Below are 27,395 nucleotides of genomic sequence, written 5' to 3'. Positions count from 1 at the left end.
GCCTGAGGCACCACCGTGATCACAACCCGCCCCCGCTCCCACCGCCACAGCAACAGCCCGGCCGCCCAGCCCTTCAGACGACCGACGTCAGTGCAAGAGCGTAAAACGGGGGCTCTTCCCAGTTCGGGGGGCGCGGAGCGGTCGCCGCGGCGCGATGGCGACGTACCTCACACAGCGCTCCTCCCCCACCGCTCCGCCTCACAGCACCATCGGTCGCCGCCGACCGCGTTGCTGAGCAACCGCCCGCCATTGCCTCTTTAAGAAACCGCTCTCTGCCCCTTCCCGCCGCGCTTCTGATAGGCCAGCAAGGAGGAGGAGCCTCTCTCACGATTGGCTGAGGGCTGGGGAGGCGGGACGGCGGGGCGGAAGCGGCGCGCTATTCGCCGCCATGAGCCGGTTCGGGGGTCGCGTGCACGAGTACCCGGCCCTGTCCATTGACCGCTTCGACCGCGACAACCTGCGCGCGCGGGCCTACTTCCTGTCGCACTGCCACAAGGGTGAGCCCCGGCCCCGGCCGGCCCCATGGCAGCCGTTCCGCTGTTGTTCCCCTCCCCCCCCCCCCCGGTGTCCGTCCATCCCCGCACCCCCGGTGACAGCCGTGCCCTGTATCCCCAGATCACATGAAGGGGCTGCGGGCCCCCGCCCTGAAGAGGAGACTGGAGGGCAGGTACGAGCTGGCGGCGGGGCTGCGGGGGAGGGGGCTGCCGGGGGGGGCCGCAGCGTGCGGCGCCGGGGGGCCTGAGAGACAGGCAGCTGGTTCAAAGCGAAGCGCCAGCCAGCCAGTGTAAGGGAGCTGTTGTGGGTCATGGAGGCACAGGAGCAGAACGGGTTTGGGTGGGAAGGGACCGTAAAGGCCATCTGGTTCCACCCCTGTGCCATGGGCAGGGTCACCTCCCACCAGCCCAGGTTGCTCCCAGCCCCGTCCAGCCTGGCCTTGAGCACCCCCGGGGATGGGATGCCCACAGCTGCTCTGGGCAGCCTCTGCCAGCGCCTCACCACCCTCACAGTAAAGAATTTCTTCCCAGTATCCAATCTAAATCTCCCCTCTTTCAGGTTAAAGCCATTCCCCCTTGTCCTGTCGCTGCAGGCCCCTGTAAAACGTCCCTCCCCAGCTTTCTTGTCGGCCCCTTTAGGTACTGGGAGCTGCTCCAAGGTCTCCCCGGAGCCTTCTCTGCTCCAGGCTGAACCACCCCAGCTCTCCCAGCCTGGCCTCACGGCAGAGGGGCTCCAGCCCCCTGAGCATCTCCACGGCCTCCTCTGGGCTCACCCCAACAGGTCCATGTCCTTTTGACGTTGGGGACCCCAGAGCTGGACGCAGCGCTGCAGGGGGGTCTCACAAGAACTGAGCAGAGGGCAGAATCCCCTCTCTCGCCGTGCTGCCCACGCTGCTGGTGATGCAGCCCAGGGTACAGCTGGCTTTCTGGGCTGCACACACACATTACCAGCTCATGTTGAACTTTCCATCCACTAGTATCCCCCAGTCGTTCTCCACAGGGCTACTCTCAATCCATTCATCCCCCAGCCTCTATTGATACTAGGGACTGCTCCAACCCAAGTGCATTTGCCTTGTTGAACTTCATGACACTCATGAACTTCATGAGGATCCCCACCGCTATCCCCTGGAAGCCTGTTGGTGTGTGGAGCCAGCACTGTGACTGCTGTGAAGAAGGCCAGCTGTGCTCTGAGGTATATGAGCAAGTAGGTAGCCATCAGTTTGAGACAGTTATTCCCCTCTGGCCAGTACTTTTGAGGCTTTGCCTGGAGTACTGAGTCCAGTCCTGGGCTCCCCTGCACAAAGAACACCACCACTGTTTCGGAGCATGACCACCAAGCTGGTCTAGGGCTGGGGCATGTGATGTGTGAGGAGAGGCTGACAGCTGGATGTCCTCAGCCTTACGAGCAGGAGACAACCGTGTATTTGCAGGTAGCGGTAGATAAGATGGAGCCAGGCTCTTCTTGGAGGTGCATAATGAAAGGGACAGGGACACCTTTTCTTTTTCACCATGAGGATGGTCAAACATGGGAATGGGCCCAGAGAGGTTGTGGGCCAGTTCCTAGGCACTGTTTAATTGATTAGAGTAGATGTCGTGTTTCCTCAAGTGCAAGCAGAGAATCTGTTTTAGCTTGTCAGGCTTCTTTGTGCACTGTGCAAAAAGCTAGAGCTTTATAGGAAGTATTTGGTGGTCTGCTTAATGCTAACTGCTTGTTCCAGGGGAAGTGCACATCTGAAACAGAGCCTAGTGGGTATAGAAACAACCAAAGATATGTGTATATGTGACCACGCACTTTATTTATGTCTACAGAAAACCACGCAGGCAAGGGCACACATAAGTCTGTCTCTGGGTTTGCTGTGTTAGAGAAAAGCCCGCTCAACAAGGCGGAGTAACTCACCCTTATCCCACTTCAGGCTGGGGGAGAACAGCTCCTGCGGGCTTACTGCTCTGCAGGTCTCTTCAGCTGAGAGAGGGCTTTGAGCGCATGTCTTGAGGTACTAGGTGCCAGGTGGTGATGTGTCATTAGATTGTTCTCTGCCTCTGCTTTAAAAAACACTCACCTGTGTTCTTTGTCTCCTTGCAGCTTGAAAGTTAAATTATACTGCTCACCGGTAACTAAGGAATTGCTGTTGACTAGCTGGAAGTATAAGTTTTGGGAGAATCACATTGTGAGTTTTTGGGTTTCTGTGTTTTTGTTTTTGGTTTTTTTTTTTTTAATTCACATTTTCCAAGCAGTGATTCTAGGGAAGAGGAAGCTTCCCCTCTGCAGAAATGTCTGAATGTTGGTGTTGATAGTGTTTCAGGGCTTAAATACTTAACAACAGTTTGCCTTTTCTTCCTGCTTGCTATATGGACTTGGTTTATTGTTGTTTACTGTTTAATTGTATTTTTCCCTCCGCAAAATGTATCCTTTTCTCTCAAGTTTATCTTTCAATGTACAGATGGAAGACATTTATCATTTGTATTGTTCCCTCATTTCCTTACCTTGCTCATGTCTCTTTGCTCCAGTCCGTAATTTATTTCTCTTGCTTCATTTAGTCTTGTGTTGCTCAGAGTATATATAATCTTTTAATTAGCCCATTTTCCAAAAAACAAAAGGAGAATTAATCTCTAACACGAAAAAGTTTTAGTGATGTAAAATCACTGAAGAACGTAATTAGTTTACTTGATTTCTGCTGTTTGGAACCAAACTTCAAGTGATTGGTGGTTGTGTACAGGTGTGACTTGTAGTTATTTCTTTCCCTTTACAGATGTGGGCTTTGGAATTGAGCACATTTCTTTTCACATCTTAATGTATGTACCTAACATCATCACATAGTGTTAAGGATTTTGCTGATTCCCCCTAAGCAAGGACAGGAGAGTTTTCTAGTCAAGAAGGACTTCAGACAAGCTGAAACTTGTTTTCTTGGGGGAGTTATGGCTCAGAGTTTCCTTAAATAGGTTGTAAGCGGGGGTCTTAAGCTCCATATCCAAAGAAATTCATGCAAGTGGGACCTAGGAGGTAAGTCTGGGAAAGAGGAAAAAAAAGTAGGGGACTTTTTTGTTCAAGGTCCTAGTTTAAGTATGAAGCTGAGGGAGAAGATAACTAGCTTTATATGAAAGCCTTGGGAAGTGGAAAGATTTAACAACTGGGGAGTGAACTCAGGGCTCTGTAAAAGGGACTCTGAGTATCCCTTAGGCGTGTTTGATGTGTGATGGAGCACAGCATGTATAGGTGACAATTTTTCTAAGCCTGTAATTTTTGGCTAGCAAAAATAAAGCCAGGTAGGTTTGTGGTAGCTTTTTTGTTGGTGTCTTTTTTATTTATTTATTTTTAGTTTTAAAAAAGTGTCCATTTGCTTCTACTGTCCTTTGAGTTTAACCTAGAAGGTTAATCTTCTAGGTTAAACTCTTGAGGAGAGATACCTGTAAGCTGTTAGAACTTTGTAAGAGCAGTAAAAGGGAAGTAGGCAGTGCTGGTCCTGACATTCCTGTTTGGGAAAAACTTCACGTGGGAAGAGATGCCAGAGGTACCTGTGGTACAGTCTAAGATGAAGCACAATTAACACAAACCAACACAATTTTAAAAATACATAGGTGTTTGCAGCTGCTGCTCCCAGGAGTGACTGCTGGTAATGGCATGAGCTGCACAAGCCCTAAATCAGATGGCAGCTGTTAGATGTTCACAAGCTTTGTCTTACAACAAATAAGCTTTCTACTTGTAGCATGACTGGGAAATGAATTAACAGCTGATTTGATATTCGCTAGACTGAAAAAAGCAATCATGATGTCAGCTTCTGTACAAATGTTTTTGTGATTTCCGATCTGACCTTTATTTGCACATATGGCGTAAGAGGATCTTTGAATCTGTTGCTGCCTTTAACATTTAAACTATCAAAGATGAGGGGAGAACTCTGATGGAGATACTATCATTTATGCTTATGAAGCCAAACGGTGGCTGTCAGCGAAGAATTCTTTGGGCAGTTTAGATCTAAAACTTGATGATTGTTTCACTGCAGTAGGAAATTTGAGAATTACTGAGAAATACTGGGCATGTGGAATTTAGATCAGCTGCTTGAGTTTATTCAGTGTCAGAAATTGTAGGTGATAAAATTGAAGTTAAAAAAAATCAGCTGTTGCTAGTGGCTTGAATTCTTAGTATAAAATACTTTTCGTCACACTTGACACATCTGTGTTTTGGAGCAAGCTCTCGGCTTGATTGGTGTGGTTTCTGGTGGGGAAGCCAAACGTTAACACCTTTGTCTGAGTACCAGCTGAACGGATCTTGTGGAGCTGCCCAGAAGTTTGACGTGGTATCTTGTGCATCCATCTAGTACACTGAAATCCAAGGTGCTGAGGAGACTGCTCAGCTGAGAAGCTAGAGGTTATACTTAAGGAGGGTAGTGACAGGAGATTTTCCTTTCACTTTGGCTTTTTTGGGTAGGAGAATTATATACAAATATTGTCTGAAACAAAGGAAAAAAAACAAAACCCAGAAGGATGAGAGAGGCGCCTGCATAGCAGCGCTAACCTTGCAGGTGGCTACAGAGCCCATATAGCACAGCACATGACTCTTAGTAGAGGATATGGCAAAACAGGGAATTAATTGCAGTCTATAGATTAATTATCCCTACACAAACACAGAAATGTGCACTGCATGTGATTTGTGGGCTCTGCTTCTGGTAACAGGGAACAGTGAGGAGAAGTGCTTCAGCACAGAGACCTGTCCTGGCAAGATCCACTGGTGTGCTCTGGGACTGGGATGTCTTGGGCTTTGCAGCCATCCAAAACCAAGGCATATGATCCAGCCAGAGAATGTAGAGCTGTTGCTGTTAGAAGTCCAGTGTGTTCTGACTTTTTAAGGCATACATACCTTGGTTGAGGTATTTCCATTTAACTTTTAAACAACTTTTAGGAAGCTTTTTTTTTTCCTGCTGGAAATGGAAATTTGTGACTTGCTATGGGAAAATAAGCTTCATTTTACAGGTTTAGCGTTAGCCACAGTGGGTGCTAAAGATGCCTACGTAATGAATGCTTAGCCATAAGCATGAAACAGAATATTCAATAAACCCTGTAATGCATTTATTCATTTTGTTACAGGTTGCACTGGAAGTTGAAACTCCAACTCAGATTTCTTTAGTAGATGAAACATCTGGTGAGGTAAGTTACAGGAAAAAAGAGATTAAACAGTTATTACTGCCCATTAAAAATATATTAAATGAGCATGGGAAATGGATCTTAGCTGTAACATCTGACAAGCTATTTTTAAAATGTCTGTTCCCTTTCTTTCTAAGACATGCAGCCACATGAATTCTTCTTCCTGGTTTTGTTCTTCGTATCATGCCATTTTTTGTCAAATTTTATCAATTTTCCAGGCTATTGAGTGATCTCCAACTTACCTATTATGATTCTTTCACTTTGTAATTCCTGGCTTATTTTAACAAGCTTTAAGTGCAGGACTTAAAGTTCTGGTAGAGCATCTCCAGGCAAAGTGTATCCCAAGATATTTCCATGATGCTGGTGAATGTATGGTGAATGAAAAGCTGGACATGAGTCAGCAATGTGGATTCACATCTCAGAAGGCCAACTGTATCCTGGGCTGCGTCAAAAAAAGTGTGGGCAGCAGATTGAGGGAGGGGATTCTGCCTCTGGTCCACTCTTGTGAGACCCCACCTGCAGTGCTGTGCCCAGCTCTAGGTTCCCCAGTACAGACATGGACCTGCTGGAGCGGGTCCAGAGAAGGCCATGAAAATGATCAGAGCCTGGAAACCTCTCCTGTGAGGAAAGGCTGAGAGAGTTGGGGTTGTTCAGCCTGGAGCTGAGAAGGCTCTGGGGAGAACTTATTGCAGCCTTTCAGTACTTAAAGGCAGCTCTAAGAAAGATGTGGATAAATTTTTTAGCAGGGCCAGTAGCAATAGGACAAGAGTAATGGTTTTAAACTAAAGGAGAGTAGATTTAGATTAGATATAAGGAATAAATTCTGTAGTATGAGGGTGGTGAAGCACTGGCAGAGGCTTCCCAGAGAGGTGGTAGATGCCCCATCCCTGGAAACATTCAAGGCCAGGTTGGACGGGGCTCTGAGCAGCCTGGTCTAGTTGAAGATGTCTCTGCTCACTGCAGGGGGCTTGGGCTAGATGAGCTTTAAAGGTCCCTGCCAACCCAAACTGTTCTATGATTCTGTGCTGTCTGGCTGACTTGCTTCATCTCTTCATGAAGTCATCTCTTCTGGCATGACAGGATGGTTGTTCCTCTTCAGGGCTTGTTGGAATGTGGAGACTGTCTTTTCTTTCAAAAGCAATGCTTAATGCTGCAAGAGGCTGTGGGGAGTAGTAACGTATTGCTTTCACTGTATCAGTGAAAGTACTGGTAGGATTTATTATGCTGTGAAAATAATGCTAACTCGTCTCTTCCAGAAAGAAGATATAGAGGTGACACTTCTCCCAGCTGGTCACTGTCCAGGATCAGTCATGTGCGTCCTTTAATACTCCAGATGTCTCTGCTGAGAAAATTGTCCTGTGGAGTTCTCACTAAGCACTGGGATTTATCTAACTAGAAAAATTTAAAACTTTTACTTGGAGATGGTACTGTTGTGGCAGGACCCACCAGCTTTGGCCAGGGTTGGAAAATCACTGTACTGTCTGGGATCTGTCCAGACAAAGTGTTACCTTGGTGGGGCAGATTACTTTTCCCCATGCCTATTAATAACAACTCTTTTGATTTCAACTGCACTTAAAAATGGTGTAAAAACCTGATAAAAATAAATTTTCCATTTCTTAAGGATGCCTTAAAAAGAAGGTGCTCAGCTTCCTGGTACTGGTGTCTGGTAGATTCCTTTGGCTGCAACAGACAGTTGGGCTACCCTCACAGAATCTGTGAGGCTTTTGTCTTCAACTCTGACTGGCCTAGGCACAGGTTATTTTCCAGACATGCTGAATCTGAATTATTTGGTTTATCTGAAATTACTCTAGGACCAAAGTGAGCCAGATATTTCTGTGACATCATACATTAGTCACATAAACCATCCTAAGCAAGATAACAAATCGACACGTGGCATATAGTGCTTTATATTGTTGAGTTTGACCAAAGTGTTTCTGTTTGTAGGTTTTTGTTTGAAGGTGAAAATGGCACAGTGCTGTATACAGGGGATTTCAGGCTTGCAAAAGGAGAAGCAGCCAGAATGGGGCTTTTGCATTCGGGGACAAGGTGAGACTTCAGCTATTGTCATTTAGAAAGAGTAAAAGATCACAGAGGATTTGTGTGGACAGGATACTGTCCAGGTATGGACAAGTCAGGAATAACGTATTCTCTTTTTTCCCCCTGCTGTTTTTTATTCTGGATTAAATATATTTGTGGTCAGGCAATACTGCAGTTACAAGCCCCTTTTTACTAGCTCTTTGTAATAAAGAGGAAGAATTGCCTCCTTTTGAAGAGAGAGGAAGTGGTATGTCTTAGTTCTGTGGGGCAGTGCTCATTCTGATACCACGTTTCTCTCTTTCAGAGTAAAAGACATACAGAGTGTGTATTTGGATACTACTTTTTGCGATCCCAAATTTTATCAGATCCCAAGCCGGGTAAGTCTAAGTTGTGAGAGGAAAGGTCTTTAAGGCTGCTAATTAATTAACCACCCCTTTGTTAGGTAAGTCTCACAAGGCAATGACATTTTGCATTACCAAATCACAGGACTTCGGAAGTATCTTCAAAGATGATTCACAACATTTTCTAAACTTTTCAGGAGGAATGTTTAAATGGGATCTTAGAGTTAGTGCGAAGCTGGACCTCACTGACTCGTTATCACGTTGTGTGGCTGAACTGCAAAGCTGCTTACGGATATGAGTATTTATTCGTAAATCTCAGTGAGGAACTTGGAATTAAGGTAACGTTTCTATAATTGTTGCTGACAAACAACTTAAAAAGCTACAGTTGTGCTCAAAATGAGTTAATTGGTTGATTTCAGTCTGCAACATCTGGGTTCTCCAGGGAGAAGTTAATCCCCAGTTTTCAAGCTCAATGTTTACCTTTCTCCCTTTTATCTTGTGAATGGTAAAAGTCTTCTCATTAACATATGACGTTAATAGCTAGCAGATATATTCTGACTTTCTTTGGTGAATATTAATCCCTCTTCAGCATAGAAGGTATGTTCTGCTTGTTCTAGATGTTAGCCAGAAGTAACTAGGACACTTCTCTGCTTGGACATTATTCATGGGCAGTAATTGTTTGAATGCCTACCAGCACTTGTTGAGAGCAGAACCACATCTGTATAGTTGCTCCAGCTGCAGCCTGGAAAACACATGGAGCTAATTAAGTGTGCACTCTGCCTTTCTCTAGGTGCATGTAAACAAACTTGATATGTTCAGAAAAATGCCAGATATCCTCTACCATGTTACTACAGATCGACACACTCAGATTCATGCCTGTCGACATCCTCGGGTGTGTATCATCTTCCAAAGCCTCTGCTAACATTACCGTAAAAGACTGGCTATAGGTGCTAATATTTTGGTCCTGTTGTGGTAATGAAGACTTGGGCCAAATAGTGGCTTAATGTAAAGTAGAGAAAGAACTTTAGTTAGTGGATTGACATTTTTAAAAGAAAAAGAAAAAAAGGAAAAAACACATTTAGCTGCTGCTAGAAACAGTTTAATTGTACTTGAAACTTGTATTTTTAAATCAGGTAAGAGAAGCAGCAGATTAGATCAGTCGGGTATTATACATTTCAGTGTATCAAAGGCAGCTCAGGTGATGCCTCTTGCAGCGACATACTGTGTGTTTGTAGTGTATGGCCCTCCCTTCCCAGGATGTCTGTCAAGCTGAAGGCTCCAGTCTGGAGGACTGGAGGTTGAACTGGAGCTGGTTTGTTGGGGCATCGGTCTCTATGCTTGATTTGCTTTGTCAGCTGCACTGTAAAAGCAAGATACCACAACCAAGAGTGTTTCAAAGGGGGTTGGAAGTGAGGCGAAAACTTGGTCTGGCTAGATACTCTGTTGCTCAATTTCTGGGGGAAAAAAGGTCAGGATTGCCCTTAATTTTATATTGCATTTGGCAGGATGATGACTGCTTTCAATGGGACAGACTGCCCTGTGGGATGACTTGCCAAAATGGAACTCCCTTGCACATCATCAGCATCAAACCCTCCACTATGTGGTTTGGAGAGAAGATCAAGAAAACCAGTGTAATAGTGAGGTGAGCACTGGGGCCGTGCAGAAACCTTTTGTTTCAGGTGTGTACCTTGCCTGATGCTTGTATAATGGAATTTCAAAATTGTTTAAGAGTAGGTTATGCTTGCCTCCTGACTGAGGATGGAGGATGAAGAGCAGCTGCCTAATTTTTATGCCTCTTTTTTTTTTTTTTTTATAAGGACTGGAGAGCGTACATACAGAGCGTGTTTCTCTTTCCACTCTTCATACAGCGAGGTTTGTATATTTGTAGTACTGAGTATACACTGATTAAAAAAAATTAAAGGAGTTTTGATTATTTGATATTGATATATTCACATATCATATGATTTTATATAATACTGATACAGAGTGGATGATATGACTTGTTACAATAAAACTTTTCAGTAATAAGACATAAGGGGATAGAAAGTTCTGGATGCTGAAGGCAGAGAAGTTTGTTTTAATACAGCTGCAGAAGAGCATCTTAAGGTAGGGCAGGATTATAAGCTTTTTTTTTTGTTGCTCTCCTCAAAGCATAGGTCAACTTTTTGGACTACGTTTCTTTTTTAGTGTAATTATGCAAGGCTTAAAGCTTGGGATTTTGGTTTTCAATACATCGTTTATCTCCTGTGACTCAGTTTTGAGGAGGGTTTAACTTCTTTTCCCCACCCCCACATTTAAACACAATTTTCTCACATTGTAGCTGCCGCTGTTACTCCTCTTTCTGTGTTAAAGACTAACAGGAAAGAAAACTGGTCATGGCAACATCCTCTCTAGAACCACACACTTCCATTTAACATGGCTCAATCCAGTTCTTAAAATACTTCTCCTAAGAAACTGCACCGAAACAGGATCAGTGCTAACAAAATACCTGCCACAAAGCCTTCCCCATTCAAAATGGGTATTATTCAAAGCCCTAGCAAGACAGTCCTGTTTTTAAGTTCCTGGCTAAATTTTAATTTGCTATGCTGTGCGGAATTTTTAATGGAGGTACAAGTGTTGTACATACAACGTGGCAGCATTGCTAGCAGAACATGGCGGGTAGTGTATTGTAACAGGCTTGTATCTCCACATGCAAAAATAGGTGGGTCCTACCGGTCTGTGTAGATAGGGGTGTAATCTGCAACCTTGCAAGTGTTTTCAGTGCTCAGCACTGATAAAACCTCAGCTGGAGTGGAGTGTCCCAAACCAGACCCAATTAATCTGTAATCTTACAAGTACAATCTTACAGAATTTCTTCTATAAGAAATTTACAGTCTGGAGAGCAGAGCATCTAGAAGATGACAGAGTAAGTTCTGGAAAAAGTGACTTGTTTTGTGACGGTGGGCTTTTATCATGGATGGAAGTGAGACTTTAGGAAAAGTGGGGAAGAGAATGCCTGATCTGCACAGCTAGGGCCTTGAAGTCCTGTAAGAAAAATGAAGTCTGAAAAGATCTACAGCAGTAAGGACAGGGAGGTGCTGCATCACATTCCCTAGGCGCAGCTCTGTCTAGCCTTTTCTTTCGGAGATAGTGATGGTCTGTGTAGTCGGTAATAGCTGCGATGTGGCTAGGTGAGGCCGAGTTCTTAGCATCCTTTCAGACCTGTTTTCCTTTTACGAAGCTATCTGCTTTCATCGTTTGGCTTATGGGTCCTGCTGGTCTTTACGTGAGACAACTACTTGTTGTGCATGTGCTTTGATCAGTGCTGCTGATGTAATTTGTTAAACGGCTCTTTCTTAATTTAGATTAAGGATTTCCTGAGCTATATCCGCCCTGTGAATGTATATCCGAATGTACTGCCAGTGGGTGGGACAGAAGACAAAGTTATGGAAATGTAAGTTACAAGTGGCTGCTGAATGGATGTGATCTAGCCTCTGGTTTTGCAAGGACAACTCCCCCCCTGAATCCCAGCCTCTCAAGCAGGCCACTGCCTTTTGCTTTGTCTGATAATTCAGATTTTTTTTTTTAATTTATATATATTTTTTTCTATAATTAGTCCTGTGAACTTCAGCTTTCTCAACACTTGTGTTATGCCTGGACTCAGCACTTGTATTCCACACACTACTTATATGCATAGAGGTTTTTCTGTTGTTACTGGAATCTGAAGACATACTCATCTCACTGTTCTGTGACTGATTCTGTTTGTCATTGCTACTTCTCAGAAGTTTCTTTTAAAGAGGGTTTATCTGGGGATTTGAACTCCTGCCCTCTGTGTAGCATCACAGAGGCCTGTTGTCTTGTGCTGCTACAGATGTTGGCAGCTTAGAAAGCACTCTTACGGAGCAGTGGTGTCAGTCTGAACAAAATGAGGACTTGTTTCTTTGTTCCTTTTTCTTCTCCTTAATAAGAAAGGAGATACTTTACCATTACTGAATAAAACTGCAGGTGGCTTTTGAACCCTGTCATCTTGTCTTCTCTAAGCAAGGGACTAAAGCATAGTTTCCAAATAGTGTGTTAAGGCAGATATATAGACATGACAGATATTTACCTTTAAGCTGCCTAAGTTCACCGATGAATTAAGAACTTTTCCCTAGCTATTGCTGCTTTTGCTGTAACGCTTCTGCTGCAGTACCTGTGAGAGATGTAAAGCAGCATACTTAGATCAAGTTAAAAGATTAACTTCTGCTCCTGAAAGTATCTGGTGAGTTCTAAATATTAATTGCTTTTCTCATTCACCTCAGATTAAAGCCATTATGCAGGTTGTACAAGAGAAACATGGAACCCAGGTACAAGCCCTTAGGAATGCTGAAGAGAGTCCAGAAGAGAGACTTGTCTGATACAGGTAAAGGTTCTGCTGGTGCAACACCGCGTTGAACCAAAGTCTGGGACTAAGCAGAGGTGCCAAAAGCCATGGTGTTCGCTGCAGTCTGTGTTCAAAGCAACAGTTAGAAAGGAAAAGTAAAATTAAATTAGGTTTTAGGAGGATGAGAGAGCACTGTGTAAAAGCACGTTTGTCTGCAATCTTAAAATGTACTTGATGTACACTTAAAATGTACAGCTACGGTTTCTGGGCGAGTTCCTTGCCACAGTCCTAGAGCATCCCTAGTAAAGCTTTTTCTAACTTGGATCACCTCCCGTGTTATGGAGGACAGAGTGGTGTATCACTGGTATTGCTCCTCTTCATTATCTTGCACTGCTGGCTTTTTAGCACCTCGTAGCTGTTTTAACTTATGATGGTAAACGGATGCTGTACATAGCCCCTGGAAAGCCACCGGGGTACTGAAAGACAGCTTCAGGCCTGCTGCATTCTCTTCGGCTGTTTCTTAAGTGTCAAGTATGTGAGGGTGACATGGTCCTGGCAGAAGATGTCAGGAGGCCTGAATTAATGTGTCTGCTAGGCCTACATCTGATTGGCTGTAGCTTGTATGGAGGATGGCAGCTTTCCGTGTAAGGCACTGTGCTAGACAAGGTGAATACAGTCAGTAACGTCCTGCCAAGTCTCTGTTGGGGTTAAACTTTTTCCTGTCTTCATACTAAATTAATTTTTATTAAAACTGCTGTCAGTTTTAATTTTTTTGACAAAAAAACACCTGTTTAGCAGAGCTGTGGACTTCCTTCAAGTGGTTCCCTGCCCCCCCCCCCTATTTTCTTGACAGATGAAGATGATCTCTTTGATTCAGAATTAACTTCTGCAAGGCGCAAGATTCCAAAACAGCAGATTGAGGAGAGCAGGCCCTCCAGTACAGTACAACCTGAAAACGCTGAACGAAACATTGAGAGCACAGAAAGTTACAAAGCAACCACAACTTACACCTCCGTCAAGGTAGACTTCGTGGACTGTGAGGAATCAAATGATGATGATGAAGATGACGAAGAAGAATCTGAAAAAAATACAGTTCAGGTTCTTTCCTGTGAGCCAGATGCCACTTCCACATCAACTTTCAATGGATTAACTAGTGATCAACAGGAGTCTAATGCTGATGTCCCTCGCTGGGATGCATTTTTCAAATGTAACAAACCAGATGAAGGCTCTGAGAACGAGGACAACTTCTCATCTTTAGCAGATGCCGGTGGCTCCCAGTCACTCATTAGTGATTCAGATGGAGTAAGCGACTCTACACACATCTCCTCCCAAAATTCTTCTCAGTCAACACACATATCAGAGCAGGGGAGCCAGGGCTGGGATAGCCAAATGGACACAGTACTCATCACCTCCCAAGAGAGAAACGCCTCGGACTTCAGCTCCTTAAGCAAAGGTGGGAGCAGAGCAGTTGTTTCTGTGCCACAGGAGGCGGCCAAAGACAGTCAGCCTGACAGCAGTAGGTGGAAGCCACTGGGACAAAACAGATCTTGTGCCTGTGACGTTGCCTGTAACTTGAAAAGCAAAGGCACTGAGAAAGATGCAGAAGCTGGCACTGCTGATGTTGGAGATGCACTAGTGGAAGTAACTGATAGCCCCAGGACTCCCGATCTGGAACTGAGGAGGGACTCTCAGAGCTCCTCTGACTTTGAAATTCCCTCGACTCCTGATGCTGAAGTGCCTCAGCCAGACAAACTGCAGTGCTTATATAAGAAGCTAGCAGCAGGTGAAAACATAGTGAGAAAAAAAGTCTCTTAAAGACACATATAACTGATTACAGCATGATAATAATGAAATTTGTTTATTAAAACCCCGTATTATTTTTCTCTTTAGTACTAATTACTAACTGCAGCTATGCCAATTTAGGCAATTTTGTCAAAAATAGCTTACTGTCAGAACTAGGAATTTGCAGCATGTGTAACTTGACTGTTCCTTCCATGAAATACTGACAGGGATGTATTCCTAGGAGGGATGGTAGAAGCCTTCTGTTGCCTAGGTTCACTTCTCCAGGACTGCGACAAAAAATGGACCAGACAAAACGAAGGGTAGAACACCAAATGAAATTTAGTGTTTCTCTTTATCAGGAGCTCCAAGAGTTTGCCTTTGATTATATATGTGATCTCAGGTTTTAATGAAATAGTGTGCTGCTTGTGTTCCTCCCCACAGTTGCATCTTCCAGAAATGACCATGCAAACAATGCAATAGTTGCACTTTGACTTTAATCCCAAGTTTTCACTGCAGTTATTCTTAATAACAATGGTAGAACAGATGAGAGAACTACTGAGAAGTTTGGTTGTGTTTTTGTTTTTTTTTTTTTTAAATAATTGTTCATTTCAGGTCTCTTTTTACACCAAGCAAGTGGTGGTGTCCCATTGTAACTCCTGAATGAGGCACCGTACACCATCAAATGGTTTAAATTCAACTCACTGCAACCAACTTGCCATTGGTTCCTCTGTGCCTTGGTTTCTTCTGTTTTTTTCAGAATGACTTAAAAATGAAATCCTGTGGCCAGCAGCAGTAGCCTGCTCTGGATGCTAATGCACAGCAGCAGAAGCTAGCCTGTTACCCTGGGCAGGTGGTTATGTCACTCAAGGCTCTTACAGTGCCAGATTTCACCTCCTCTATACCATTCTGTTGACTTCACTGAATTCAGACATGTTTCAGATTTTTTTTTTTTTTAAATCAAGACAATACATTCTCTGTGCACATGTGCCATCACAGTTAAGTCTTTGCCAAAATTTTCTGCTTCTAAAACAGAAATGTAATTCAGGTCTTTGTTAAATGGCAGTGCCTTCAAAAATGCATAAACAGCAGAAGTCATCTAAAATATGAGGCCTTAAGTCACAAAGAATTAAACAAACTTGTAGTGTGACAGCTCTCCCCTCTGAGTGTGCCCTCAGTCTTTCTGCCATCTTCAGCGATATGTGGATGTTAAACCAGCCAGCATTCTGCTGTCAGGAACAGTGGAAGGATGGGGCGGGGGGAAGAACAATTGCTATTGTCTGTGTATGGTTTAAGGATATTCACAGCCATATATCTCTCCACTGTTGCCTTACCTGCTCTGTTCCTAGGGTTTGTTAGCATAATTTTCCAGATGTGGTTTTTGTTTTTTTTTTTTAGCAAGCTTGCAAGTGAGTTAAACTGTTACCAGAACTACCTCTGTGAATAAAGTCATGCAGAGCAGAATTTCTTCTATTGGCTTGTTTCCCTACCTGTATGGCACATGTCAGTTACAGGCTGCTGAAGTATACAGGAACCCAGACTGCTTTAGACAAGTCAACAGTATAAATTTATAACAGTTTGTATCAGCCATAAACTGAACAGGAAACATGACTTCCTCACAATTGCGCTACTAGTCCTTGCAGTGCTAGAAAACTTAGGTAGAGAACAGGAATTAAGAGGTTGCAATCTTAAAGCAAATCTTATGGCTACAGTTATTTTGGCAGACTAAGGTTGTTTGTGGTTTTTTTTTTTAAGAATGACAACAAGAGAAAAACTAAATTTAATTTATTTTATCAAAAACTATAGGAAGATAGCAATACTAGAGATCACACATTATGAAAAGAAAATGTTCCTGAGCTTACAAACTGCATATTCTAATGTACACGGTCCTAAAACATACATTAGAAATAACCAAAAGATTGACTTGAATTTGAGATTGAAATAAATAGATAATAGTTTTTCTTATGGGTAATCTTGCAGTTTTAGTTTTACTACCAAAAAAACCCAAACATTTAAACCCAACAAAAAAGAACAGCTAGAGGACAGATCACAGGTAATCAGTCTCTAAGAAGTACATACTCACAACTGAACTGGTGGCCATGATGCTGCTGACAAACCATAAACCAAAGCAAAGGCAGAAGCTAGGCTGGTTTAGGCTCCTTAAAAATTGAAAATAGCTTTTTCTCCTTTTCCAATTTGGAAATTTTCCCCCAAACTCATAAAACCAGCAAAAGGAGTTTCAAAAGTGACACAGCGTCCCATTAAGCAATCCAAATGCACTGTGAATATGGAAATATAAAATACTGTTCAAGGCTCTAAACTGGAAACTGCATACATGGGTTTACTTCAAATAAATACAAAATACTGTTACCTCCCAGAACATAAATTAACAGTCCTTTATTTATCATACAAGAGGTAACACACATATCCTTAAAGAACAGCAGTGTGGTTCCAGTGCTGGTGGTAACATATACTGCCTTGGGAAAGAGGCAGACACTGAACTCAAGTACAACTACTAATACTTTTTAAGTTTTAAAAGGCATTTACTGCAGTATTTAAATCAAATTGGGTGTGAGCATAGGTGAAGAAAAAGAGTGTCAAACTGGCCCTGTGTCACCTGCCACAGGGAGGCCAGAGAAACCGATTTGATACAGAATCCGTTTCTTGCTGCAAGCCACTCTTGCCATCCTGTAGCGACAGGGAAAGCTGCAGACTGCAGCACATTAAGGAGCTGGAGACTGCAGATCCCATCCATGTGGAATGCACTGCTGCATCGGGCTACATGCAAGAGAAAATGCTGATGAACTCCAAATGATACAAAGATCATCTAGAGTTTCCAAACATTAAAGCTCCACATTCCACTTAAACATTATATTAAAAAAAAAATAAATTATAGCGATTTAACATGATAAAAAATGACCAGATTCAGCATCTATCCAAGTGTGCAGGTACAGGTGAGCCTGGTAATGTCAAATACTTTTAAATCTAAGCAAACTTTCTCCTATTCATTAAACAATATAAAGTTATCTATTTCAACGTGTATCTCTTCATATTGTAATTACAAAACTTACACAGCACTTCCAATGGCCCATACTCTTCACCCCAACTGGGAAACTGATTTTGGCTAGTAGCATATTAAATTTCACTTTCTGCCAAAGAGCCGGTAGCTTCAGTGCAAATGCAACTGTACTGCTTAATGAACAACCAACCTGTATTATCCTTTGAAACACTCTCTTTGGAGTGCTAGTAATTAACATGAAGTTTAAGGCATTTTCTAACAAATTAAGTAAACTATTATATGCTGGATACTTGACTTCATTCACCTGAGCCAACAGCTCTGCACCTTATAAAGGCAACTAGCTGACCTATGATACATAGCTAGCATCCATTTATGGAGCGTCCATTTACTAAGCAACATTATTCTGCCTGACCCTATCAACATTTACATGATTTGTAAGCAATTTGCAAATTTTACAAGCTTTTTAATCCATGAGAATAAAGCACTTGGATCATCCCTGGAGCATGGATCTTGGCTGTAACCCCACTCAATCTAACTCAACTGCTCTTCAGTGTTGTTGAAGCCAAGCAAAACTTAGCGTGCATCACAAATATATCAAGACAACTTTTAAGATGATCGGGGGGGGGGGGGGGGCAGGGGGAAGGACAAGCAGCTGAAGAACAATACATTTCTCAGCCTTTACATTCAATAAAATCTTACAAATGTCTACAGCAAATGAGTAAACGCACCCCTAGTCTAACTTTACTGAAGTTTAACATTTTTGCAACAAGAAAAAACAGTCCTAGTATCTGAAAAGTCTGTCATGGGATTAAAAAAAAGTCACAGTATGTAAAAACTTAATCAAAACCAACTGTGAATAGAAATCAATTCCCAGGGTATTTTTGCACCTAACAGATAACTGAGCATATCACTGTAATGCATCAGCTTTGTTAGACAACAGGCTGCTCTCCCTATTCTTTTGTTATCCATTTCCAAACTATAGCCAGTAATTTGTTTCAGCAATGCCTTCCAAATTTCTGCAATGAAAACAGTGTGTGTTACTACCAATAATCCACTATTTACAAATTCTCTGTAGAACTGCAGACTTCCTACAGCATCCTAACTAAACATCAGAACGTAACAAGTGAAAAAACTTCTATATGTAAAACTCCCAAGTAACATAACATCAGCTAAAGAAGTTGAAGACCTTGACCTTGCACCTGAAATGTGCCAACACCAATTACTTGCACAGAGTTCAACTGATATTTTACAATTTGCTCTGATGACTGTCCTTAATCCTTCACCCCAGTGCCATAAATGTTATTGCTAATCTCTTGAAGCTTTTCTTTATACAGGGAAAAAAAAAAAGAAAAAAGAAAATGAACCATCAGCTGTGATTCAGATTTCAAATCAAACGTCTCGATACTTTATAAGGTCCAGAAAACACATAACATTACTTCATCCCACTGAAATTAGCTCCTAAAAGGCCTATGGCTGTAAGCTCACTCTTGAACATTCAAATCATGGTACATTTAAAAGTTTTCTTAGCATACATTTTACTGCTTCCTAAATAATGGTTCTAGAAAAAAGCATTTTTAATCCCCATTGTCGGTTTTGTATTCGCCTGAAACACTACATCTCTTTCTTTGGCCAAGGCCATTTCAATTACAAATGTAATGCCTTGTGTTTTCACTATACTTATTTACATTAGATGTAAGAATACTTGAATATATTTATGAAAGAAGAGTCATATTAAAACACATTTAAAAAGGGAACAAAGTATTATTTGTGACTTTGGATACCCAAACTCAGTTGAGGTAACCTCTGCAACACACAGCTCCGCATTTACACACAGTTCTGATCCTCTTTCTGGATGGGCTAAGACCATCAGCAGAGTCTGAAGTCAGATCTATTGAACCTGTGACAGATAAACAGAAATAAGGAAGTTTTAAAAGACAGACCGAAACTGCTAGGTATTCAAACGGCTCCTGAAAGCCTCCTACCACCGCAGCTCTTAAGAACTGTGCACAAAGCTGTACTCATGTTCTACTGACACCCAGGTTACAACTACTTAACACACCACTGATCATATGTATCAGAATCCAAAGCTCAACACATTTGAGCCTTGTACCCTTAGGTCTGTATCCGTACTCATCTGCTGAGAGCACAGCCTGCCTCAGACGTCAGTGTCACTGACACCACAAAAAAGAGGAGCTTTAAGGATTCAAGTAAGATCAATTTGTCAGTACTTAACGAGAAATTCTACAAGAATGAGGTACAGGTCCACAGTGCAAAGATGCTTCTCTGAAAACAAAACAGCAGGGCAAACAATACATTGCTGTTGTGGGTAACTAGTTTGTGTGCAAAGGCTGATACACAACACCCCTGCCAGCAAACCTCAAAAATTTTTTACTGTACTGGAAAAAAATTGATAGAACAGTCTGGGCTGGAAGGGATCTTTAAAGATCATGTAGCCCACCCACCCTGCCATAGGCAGGGACATCTTGCACTAGATCAGGCTGCTCAAAGCCCCGTCCAGCCTAGCCTTGAACACTGAAGGGAAGGTGAGTTATCAAAGAATCACAGAACAACCCAGGCTGGATGGGACCTCCAAGCATCACCTGGTCCAAACTTTCGTGGGAAAGGGAGTCTAGATGAAATTATCCAGCACCCTGTCCAATTGCATCTTGAAAACCACCAGTGACATGGACTCACCATGTCCCTGGAGAGCTTGTTCCAGTGAATGATGGTCCTCACTGCAGCAAAACTTTATAACCAGAGCTGATAGTATTTCATGAAGAACTTTGTTTCCTCAAGTCTCTGCATAAACATCAGTGTACCCACCACCCCAGTAAAACAGCAGTAAACATTGGACCGTCCTTCTATCCTGAACACCTGTACCATAGGACCCACATCCACAACTGAGGCCTACAGACAACAGAATCCAGAGACAAACCTATGCTGCCTTAGACCACTCAGCTGTTAAAAACTGTCTTTTTAAGTATCACTAGCAGATTACTTAGAAAGTAGTTTACTGGAAATGCCAATTTGAGTAAAGGAAAACTTTTTTTTTTTCCTTTTAAGAGTAGCCTGACCATTACTTTGAGCATTCCTGTGAGAAATCTTCAAAATAATTTGCCTCATTAGACATTCCAACCACAATCCCTTGCTGTGAGCTAGGAGTGCCAACAGAAGTAATGCACTAGAGGTGCACAGAAAAGCTTCTGGGTGCCATCCTGTCTGCACTAAAAGTCAACGAGCGATGACTGTTCTACAATCCACAGAGCTGGGTTAGGGAGATGTAGTGCCCCACCTAAAACACTATCTAATCAGTCAAGCTGCAACAAAACCCACCAGTCCCCCAAACCTCCCACAGAAACAGTGTTAAAATCTGCAGACCTTTCATCTGATAGTCAAAGGTTAGCTCTTCTCCAGCCTTGATGGTTCGTGTAGAAAACAGCGCTATTCGAGGAAGACGCAAGTCGAGGTTATCAATAAACACATTGAAGACTTGAAGATTTGGATCACACTGTAAGCAAAAATTAATGTAGTTCACGTTAAAAATGCACGCAAGTTTCACTGAAGTGTTTAAGCAAACCAAGGTCCCAGGAAAGGAAGGACTGGTTCTTCTCTCAGTGACAGAAGTCTGAAATTAAGTTATCTTCTGAAATCAACAAATGATGTTCTTGAAATAGTGTTAAAGGAGAACATTCATAGCTTAGAGTTAAGTCCTTTCAAGAAGGCAACCTTTACACAGTATGTACAACTACAATAATATGCAAGAGCCTATAAAAAAATAAAAATGGTACCTTCAAAAGATGACAACACAAAAAGATGACAAACAAAGCAATTAAAGTTACCTTCAGAAGTATGTACCTACAAAACCCACAAAAAGCATTAGAAGTCGAAAAGAAAAAAAACACCCTAGCATTTCAAGCCACACACACTTGCTATTCTGCATTTAGGTTTAAGCACTGCTCCCCAGGTCAGAAATAACATTTTCATACTATACATAAATTTCTATTTTCAATTGCTAATCTGCTTGGCTTCTGAATTATCTGCTGTGGGCTGGGTGGCAGGACAAGGGTCAAGGACACCAAACAGGAACTAGAAACTGCTTTATCATTTTCTCTGGATTAAATGTCAGAAGTCAGTAGTCACTGAGACTGACTGCTAAACTCTGCAAGCTTTTTTTTTTTTTTTTCGTCAACAGTAAAATATAACCCACGTTAAAGAATAAGAAGTGAAATTAAGACATTTAACTTTACGCTGAAGAGGGAAAAAATACTTCACTCCCATTTCTGAAAGTGAAGAGCAGTTGCCTGTATCTAAAACTCTTCATCCTTCTCCCTGGCAAGCTCGCATGAAATACAAACATCTCAGCTCACAAACCTGAAGACATGAATTTACTGTAGTTGTTAAATAGTAATTGCATACCTCACAAACATTACATCAGTAAGAAATAATAATTTTTAGTTCAGGAATCTTTATAAATGCAGTTCAACCTTCTCTTTAAGTACTTCAGCTGAACAGGAAATAACACTACAAAAGTTTCCTTTTAAAAATTTACTTTCAAGTTCTCTGGCAAGTTTAGATTTAGGAAGGAAAAAGGTATCTACAGGGGAGAATTATCAAAGAAAACATAGGAATTTTTTTTCTTCTACCAGTGCTTGAGGGATGAAAATTGGCACAATCCCCTATCCTGTCCTGCAACAAAACAATGCATCGATTCCTATAGTCTTTGACTCTTCACTGATTTTACTAAGTACTTCTCTTGTGTTAGGTCTTTCAATTACCTGGAAAACCCCACACCCACACCAACCCTATTTCGGTTATCTAGAACCAACAGATTCAGTGACAAACCCAGCCCTACCAGATACCCACTTTAGGCACCCTCTCATTCCCAGATTTTTGTAGGTAGTCTTACTCCAAGTAAGGCTAAACATTCTGTTCTATTTATTATGTCATCTAACTGACTGGAGTGTGCTGGCATGAAACAAACTACTCCAGAAAAACTGTGAATACAGTAAGAAAATGTTTACAGTAGAAGGTATTTCTGCCACAATTAAGAGTAATTCTCCAAATTCTTAGTATACAAAACAAAGTCTTACACTGTGATTCACAAAGTGGGACACATTTCCATATCGAGCTGCATCTACTGTAAATTCATCTGAGTCATAGTCCAAATCAAACAAGTATGTATTTCCCTGGTTATCATACAGCTGGCCTCGTCTCTCTGCTTCCTCACTTGTAATCACCTAAAAAAAAAAAAAAAGAAAAAAAAAAAAGAAACCTGCATCTTATTAACTATTACTAAATTAAAACAAAAATAACAATTGAATTTGGAAGAAAACTTCACTTAGTAAAAAATATCACATTCGCTTTTTGATGTTGAAATAGCATTCCATCTCTAATGAATAAAGAATACATACATACAGCTAAACTCATTAGTAACTGAGGCTTCTCTGGATGTAATTTGTCTACAGCTGATGTGCAGCACTACCTTGTCTCAGGAGGAAAAAAAAAAAGTATCAGCACTTTCTATTAAGAGTTTTGATGACAGATTCAATCAACTGTTTCTACTTGAAGTTTCCATCCGCACAATTTTTTCATTAGACCCAGAAAGCCTTGTTTACTTCACATAAAAAAGTTGCAACTTTCTCCCTTTGCAAAAAGATCAACAGGTATCAGTCTTTACAACCTAGTCATGTTTGCAGCTCAGTATTCGCCTCCTCACTCCCTAGAAGCATCTCTTCCTGCTATCCTTGACTGCAGTGAAAGATCCTATTCATGACAACTTAAGACAGCTACATCACTTCACAAAGCTGAACTTATGCTATTAAGCTTGCACATACTAGCACAAGGTAGAAATCCAGAAACTCCTTAAAGGAAGAGAACTACAGTCACTTTTGACAGAAGTAAAGCTTAAACAGTTTCATCTGCAGCCTGTTACGTTAAATGTATTCTGTTGTGCACACTCAGCAAAGAAATCACAATTTGGCAGCAAGACAGATAGGTAATATGGTTGAATTGGACAAAAAAACCCCTCTAAAATCTTTCTGACAGATCAGATTTGAGAACTTACTCAGCAGTAGGGCCTAAGCAGATTCAGGTGAAAGGGTAAACACCACCTCCTTCCCTTTAAGCAGCAAAATTACATAATCATCTTTCTGCACTGACCCCTCAACAGAATGATTTCTCTCTTGTATATTTACAAGAAAGCTATGAACATTTATGGCCGGACTTGATGACCTCAAAGGTCTTTTCCAACCTAAATGATTCTATGAGAAGTTAGAAGATCTGGTGCAGGAAGCATGGACAAAATATAATTAAGATCATAAACACCTGTACAGAGGGTCAAAAGGAGTTATTTTGAGTCAACTTAGCAGCAAGGCACAACAGACTGGATCAAAGAGGCTGTCAGGAGCTACTGATGCAGAGAGCCCTGAGGCTCAATAAGACTGAACCAGATAAACACAGGGCCATAAAAAATTTTCAACAGTTACTTGAGGTCTGTATTTTATAACATGGAAGTTGTCTGAAATAGTATATGAGATTGAGTAAACAGATAATACTACATACTACAAGTCTTATTCTTGCTGATAATCAAAGTAATAAATATGTCTGGAAATACTGCCTTAGAAGTTCAGACAAAACAGAAAAGGGACTGACGGACTGGGTGGGGAGTTTGGTAATGACCATGCCTGGGGAATGGCAAAAAACTGCAGTCATAATCAGTGAAGAATGAAGAATACGACTGCCACGAAAGAAAAGAAGGACTTGCTTTTTAAAATGCTATTAGGGCACATATTTAAAATAATTCTTTAGCAACATACAGTGTAAGTAGTCTCTTTACATTCAATCTTTTACAATTGCTCTGGAATGGAGAAATATTCTGGACAATACAGTTTTGCTGTCATCTTGAATGACTATTTACTGCATTGCTCTAACTCAAAAGCAGACAGATTCTATCATAGTAGAAGTCAAGGAGTGTTAGAACTGAGAGAAAGCTCATCAGGATTTTCTCTAATATTTCCCTTATTGTAAATTATTCATCTATGTGAGATAAATACATACCTCTCCGACATACTCCATCACAAAACTGTTGGTTTTAATTTTCTGGAGTGTTTTTACTCCCCAACCACGGCCATTGTTAGTTCTGAAGATGCAAAGAGAATATGGTGTACCTTTCTGTACTATCCTATTAGGGCAATCAGGCCCACACCTACAAAACGAATTGCATTCATAGATGGGCAAGCCAGGCTGGATTTTCAACTTCTTATGTTTATTGTAAGCCAAAATAAATCCAGCCTCCTTTGGACAGCACTTCTCAGCAGGGCAGTCCATGCATTCACAGCCAGTTGTTATTCCATTTATTACATTTATTCCTGGAGCAGGTTTATACTCGTTAATGTAGTAGAAGTCTAAAGGGGGGCCTTCAAGATCCACAGTGTTTTCTACCAGAATCATTGCTTTATGATTCTTCTTCCTGTTGAGATCTTCTTTCCATCTCTGCAGAGCTATTCTTTGCTTAGCCTTCTTTACAATGTACTCTGCAACTGCAGGTTTCAAAACTTTACCATGGTTTCTCACTTTCAGTCCTTTGCCTTCTCTCACCCGAGACAAGTACTCATTTTTGTCACTAAGAAAGTTTTGAAGCAGCACTGGGCATTTCAGATTTTTCTGGGGTTCCCAAGTATTTGAAGATTCCGGCCACCCTTTCCATTTCACAAGATAGTATTCTGTGCCCTTGAAATACAGAAACAGATACAGATTTAGCCCTATTTCGTGTTGCTGAAATCCAGCATCACAAGAGTACACAGACAGACATAAGAGCTCTGAAGTTAAGAAACAGCAATATGGTGCAGAAGGTCTTGATGTCCTCATAACAATTAGAATTGGTGAGGAAGAGAAAAACCAAGTTTTCTATTTGCAAATTAACTTACAGCACAACTTTGCATATCATCTCTAGGGGCAAATAAATAAACAGGTGGGATGAACTCTAATCACTAGCAGTATACTTGGAAGAGACTAGTTTTTTAAGGTAGTTATGTAAGCTATGCTAACGACCTGTATGCACAAGCAGAAGGTAGTCGTAATCACATATGGAACAAAAAAAAAATATTCTAAACTTAGCAAAAAAATCTCTAAAAACCACTATTTGTCACATCAACCACCCCCCACCCCCCAAAAAAGTGTAATCCATTCAAAACATGTAATATTGTATTTATAATCAAGAAGCATACATTTTGTACTTATTTTAAAAAGGCCAAATAACTGTAACAAGGCCAAATCCTGAGACTGAATTTCACTGGCACGATCAAGCCATAGGAATCCAGTTGCAGCACATGGCCCTAACTCTTCATCAAATAGACTACAACAATCAAGAAAGAAATACAGATTGTAACCTGCAAATAAACGAGAAGCATCACAATACATACCAGGCTGCAACCTAATAGCATCAGCATTTTGCTTAACTTCTAGATACACAAGGGTGAATTATTTTGTATTCTAACATCTCTGTAATTTCAGGAAAAGACCTTCCTTCGACATACCGAAAGCAGCAGCTATACCGCTTCCTGCTTACAGTTCAAAGTTGAAAAGATACTTCACTTGATGTCAGCAAGAACTTTGTCCTCACAGCCTGCTACTTTACATTATGCGCAAAACTACCTTTGGCTTGCTTCCAAATTTCAGCTGAAAAGAGTGATCAAATTGGTCTGTGTTTCTCTTACCTCTTCTACCTTGTAGTCACACAAATATTCCACCTCATAACTCTTTAGACTCCTGTTGGTGATTCCAATGGATTTACATCTGAGATTTTCCTTCCTACATAATTCTTGGAGGGTCTCAAGTGAAGCTAGACATGGCACATACCAAGCTACAATAAGAAAATTGGTAAAGAATCCTATTTTAATGTCTCGGCTAAATTGAAATCATTATGCCTCATCCCAGAGTCCCCACATTACCATTTGTGATAGCACTCTACAAGTCTCTTGTACACCTACAGCATCTCATAGAGCCAAACTCAACCCTTCTCTAACAGGTGAAGTAAAACACGTCAGCAATTCCCTCACTGCACCTTTATTCCATAGAGTACGTACATTTATAAAGAAGAACAAATATTCTGGAGGGCAGAGGCTTCCACAGGTGCAACCTGCACTGAGAACCGAATCATTTTCCTACAATTACAGCATCCCATAACCGAACTATGAGGAAACCTCCGTTCTTTTATGAGAACGCCAAATATCTGTCGTTAGTCAAGTGGAACCGTGCACTCGCGATGCAACCATGGTAACTGGACGAGGAAACCAACATCCACAGTGCTCTTCCAGAGGAATCACGGGTGTCCTGCCAGCTCCGCGGGTGTGAAGGGACACGAGGCTGCGCACCGGGTCCGGGGCGCCAGCTCCCCGTCAGCGCCGACGAGTGCCGCCGGGGCGGGCCGGGGCGCGGGGCCGCAGCCGCGCGTTGCCAGGCGGCCAGGCCTGCGCCCCACTCCCCGCTCCGCCGGCCGGGGCTCCGCGCGGCTCTCCCGCCTCAGCGGCCGCCGGCAGCGCCCAGGGCCCCCCCGCCCCGGCCGGGAAAGGGCGGCCCCCAGAGGCGTTCACCTCCGGGGCGCACCGCCACAAGTTCGCGAAGGCGGGCTGGAGGGCGGCAGCTGCCTTTCCCGCAGCCGCCCCGCGCCCCTCGCTGCCCTCCCAATCTCCGTATTTACCTCAGGCGCCTCCCCGCAGGCTTCCCCCGGCCAAGGGGGAAAGCCCCCGCCACGCAAGCGGGCAGAGCCCCCTGCCCTCCCCACCAGGCCCCGCCGCCGGGCCCGGGTCGCTGCGAGCGGCGGCAGCGGGGCCGAGCGAAGCTGGGCGAGAGGGGCCGGCGGCTGCTCCCCGCCGCCGCGGGCACACACAGCAGCGGCACACAAAGCAGGCCTTCCCGCGCCCGCCCGACGCACGGAGGAGAAAGGCAAAGCTCAAGCGTAGAGCCCCGGGGCGGCCCAGCTCCCCCAACCCCCGCGTCCCCCTCACTGCCGCTACCTCACCTCCTCGCCAGCCCTCCATCTTGAGGAGGCCGCGCTCCCGCTGCAGGCGCCGGCGGCGGGTCGAGGCACGCGCAGCTCCGCCCCGGAAGGGAACTGGGCTGTGTGTGCTGCGCCGCCGCTCGCAGGCAGCCCCGCCCCCGCAGGCAGCCCCGCCCCCGCAGCACTCGAACGGCTTTGGCGGGAATCGCCTCAGCGCGGTTCCGCGCCGCGATGGGGGGGAGGGAAAAGG

General features: G+C 42.9%; 2 protein-coding genes and 1 long non-coding RNA gene across 6 annotated transcripts; 1 reads left to right on the top strand and 2 right to left on the bottom strand.

Moving 5' to 3' along the window:
* The first annotated feature begins 358 nt into the window (after positions 1 to 358).
* On the top strand, positions 359 to 14,720 carry DCLRE1C (DNA cross-link repair 1C). Of its 2 annotated transcripts, XM_055710534.1 has the most exons (14): positions 359 to 497; positions 616 to 667; positions 2,578 to 2,662; positions 5,574 to 5,633; positions 6,887 to 6,942; positions 7,575 to 7,676; positions 7,972 to 8,044; positions 8,206 to 8,346; positions 8,799 to 8,900; positions 9,514 to 9,650; positions 9,826 to 9,880; positions 11,353 to 11,441; positions 12,289 to 12,389; positions 13,204 to 14,720. In XM_055710534.1, the coding sequence occupies exons 1-14, from the start codon at positions 389 to 391 to the stop codon at positions 14,163 to 14,165; spliced, it is 2,124 nt and encodes a 707-aa protein (XP_055566509.1). In that variant the 5' UTR covers positions 359 to 388; the 3' UTR covers positions 14,166 to 14,720. The 2 variants fall into 2 exon arrangements, with proteins under 2 accessions (XP_055566509.1, XP_055566510.1); XM_055710535.1 differs by lacking the exon at positions 2,578 to 2,662 and having other exon boundaries at positions 430 to 497.
* On the bottom strand, positions 9,062 to 12,295 carry LOC129736107 (uncharacterized). Its single transcript, XR_008732274.1, has 2 exons — positions 12,096 to 12,295; positions 9,062 to 9,368 (listed from the first exon to the last, which is right to left on the bottom strand). It is a non-coding gene; the product is annotated as an uncharacterized LOC129736107 (long non-coding RNA).
* On the bottom strand, positions 13,800 to 27,300 carry SUV39H2 (SUV39H2 histone lysine methyltransferase). 3 transcript variants are annotated; one of them, XM_055710539.1, is made up of 7 exons: positions 27,167 to 27,300; positions 25,863 to 26,008; positions 24,205 to 24,876; positions 22,239 to 22,385; positions 20,527 to 20,656; positions 18,930 to 19,045; positions 13,800 to 13,921 (listed from the first exon to the last, which is right to left on the bottom strand). In XM_055710539.1, the coding sequence occupies exons 1-6, from the start codon at positions 27,183 to 27,185 to the stop codon at positions 18,936 to 18,938; spliced, it is 1,224 nt and encodes a 407-aa protein (XP_055566514.1). In that variant the 5' UTR covers positions 27,186 to 27,300; the 3' UTR covers positions 13,800 to 13,921; positions 18,930 to 18,935. The 3 variants fall into 3 exon arrangements, with proteins under 3 accessions (XP_055566514.1, XP_055566513.1, XP_055566512.1); XM_055710538.1 differs by lacking the exon at positions 13,800 to 13,921 and adding an exon at positions 15,899 to 16,907; XM_055710537.1 differs by lacking the exon at positions 13,800 to 13,921 and having other exon boundaries at positions 15,899 to 19,045.
* Positions 27,301 to 27,395: the final 95 nt, after the last annotated feature.

The sequence above is a fragment of the Falco cherrug genome, chromosome 5 (genome assembly GCF_023634085.1).
Source record: "Falco cherrug isolate bFalChe1 chromosome 5, bFalChe1.pri, whole genome shotgun sequence".
Taxonomy (NCBI): domain Eukaryota; kingdom Metazoa; phylum Chordata; class Aves; order Falconiformes; family Falconidae; genus Falco; species Falco cherrug.
Note: the sequence above shows the minus strand (reverse complement) of the source record. Positions and strands in the feature narration are given on the sequence as shown.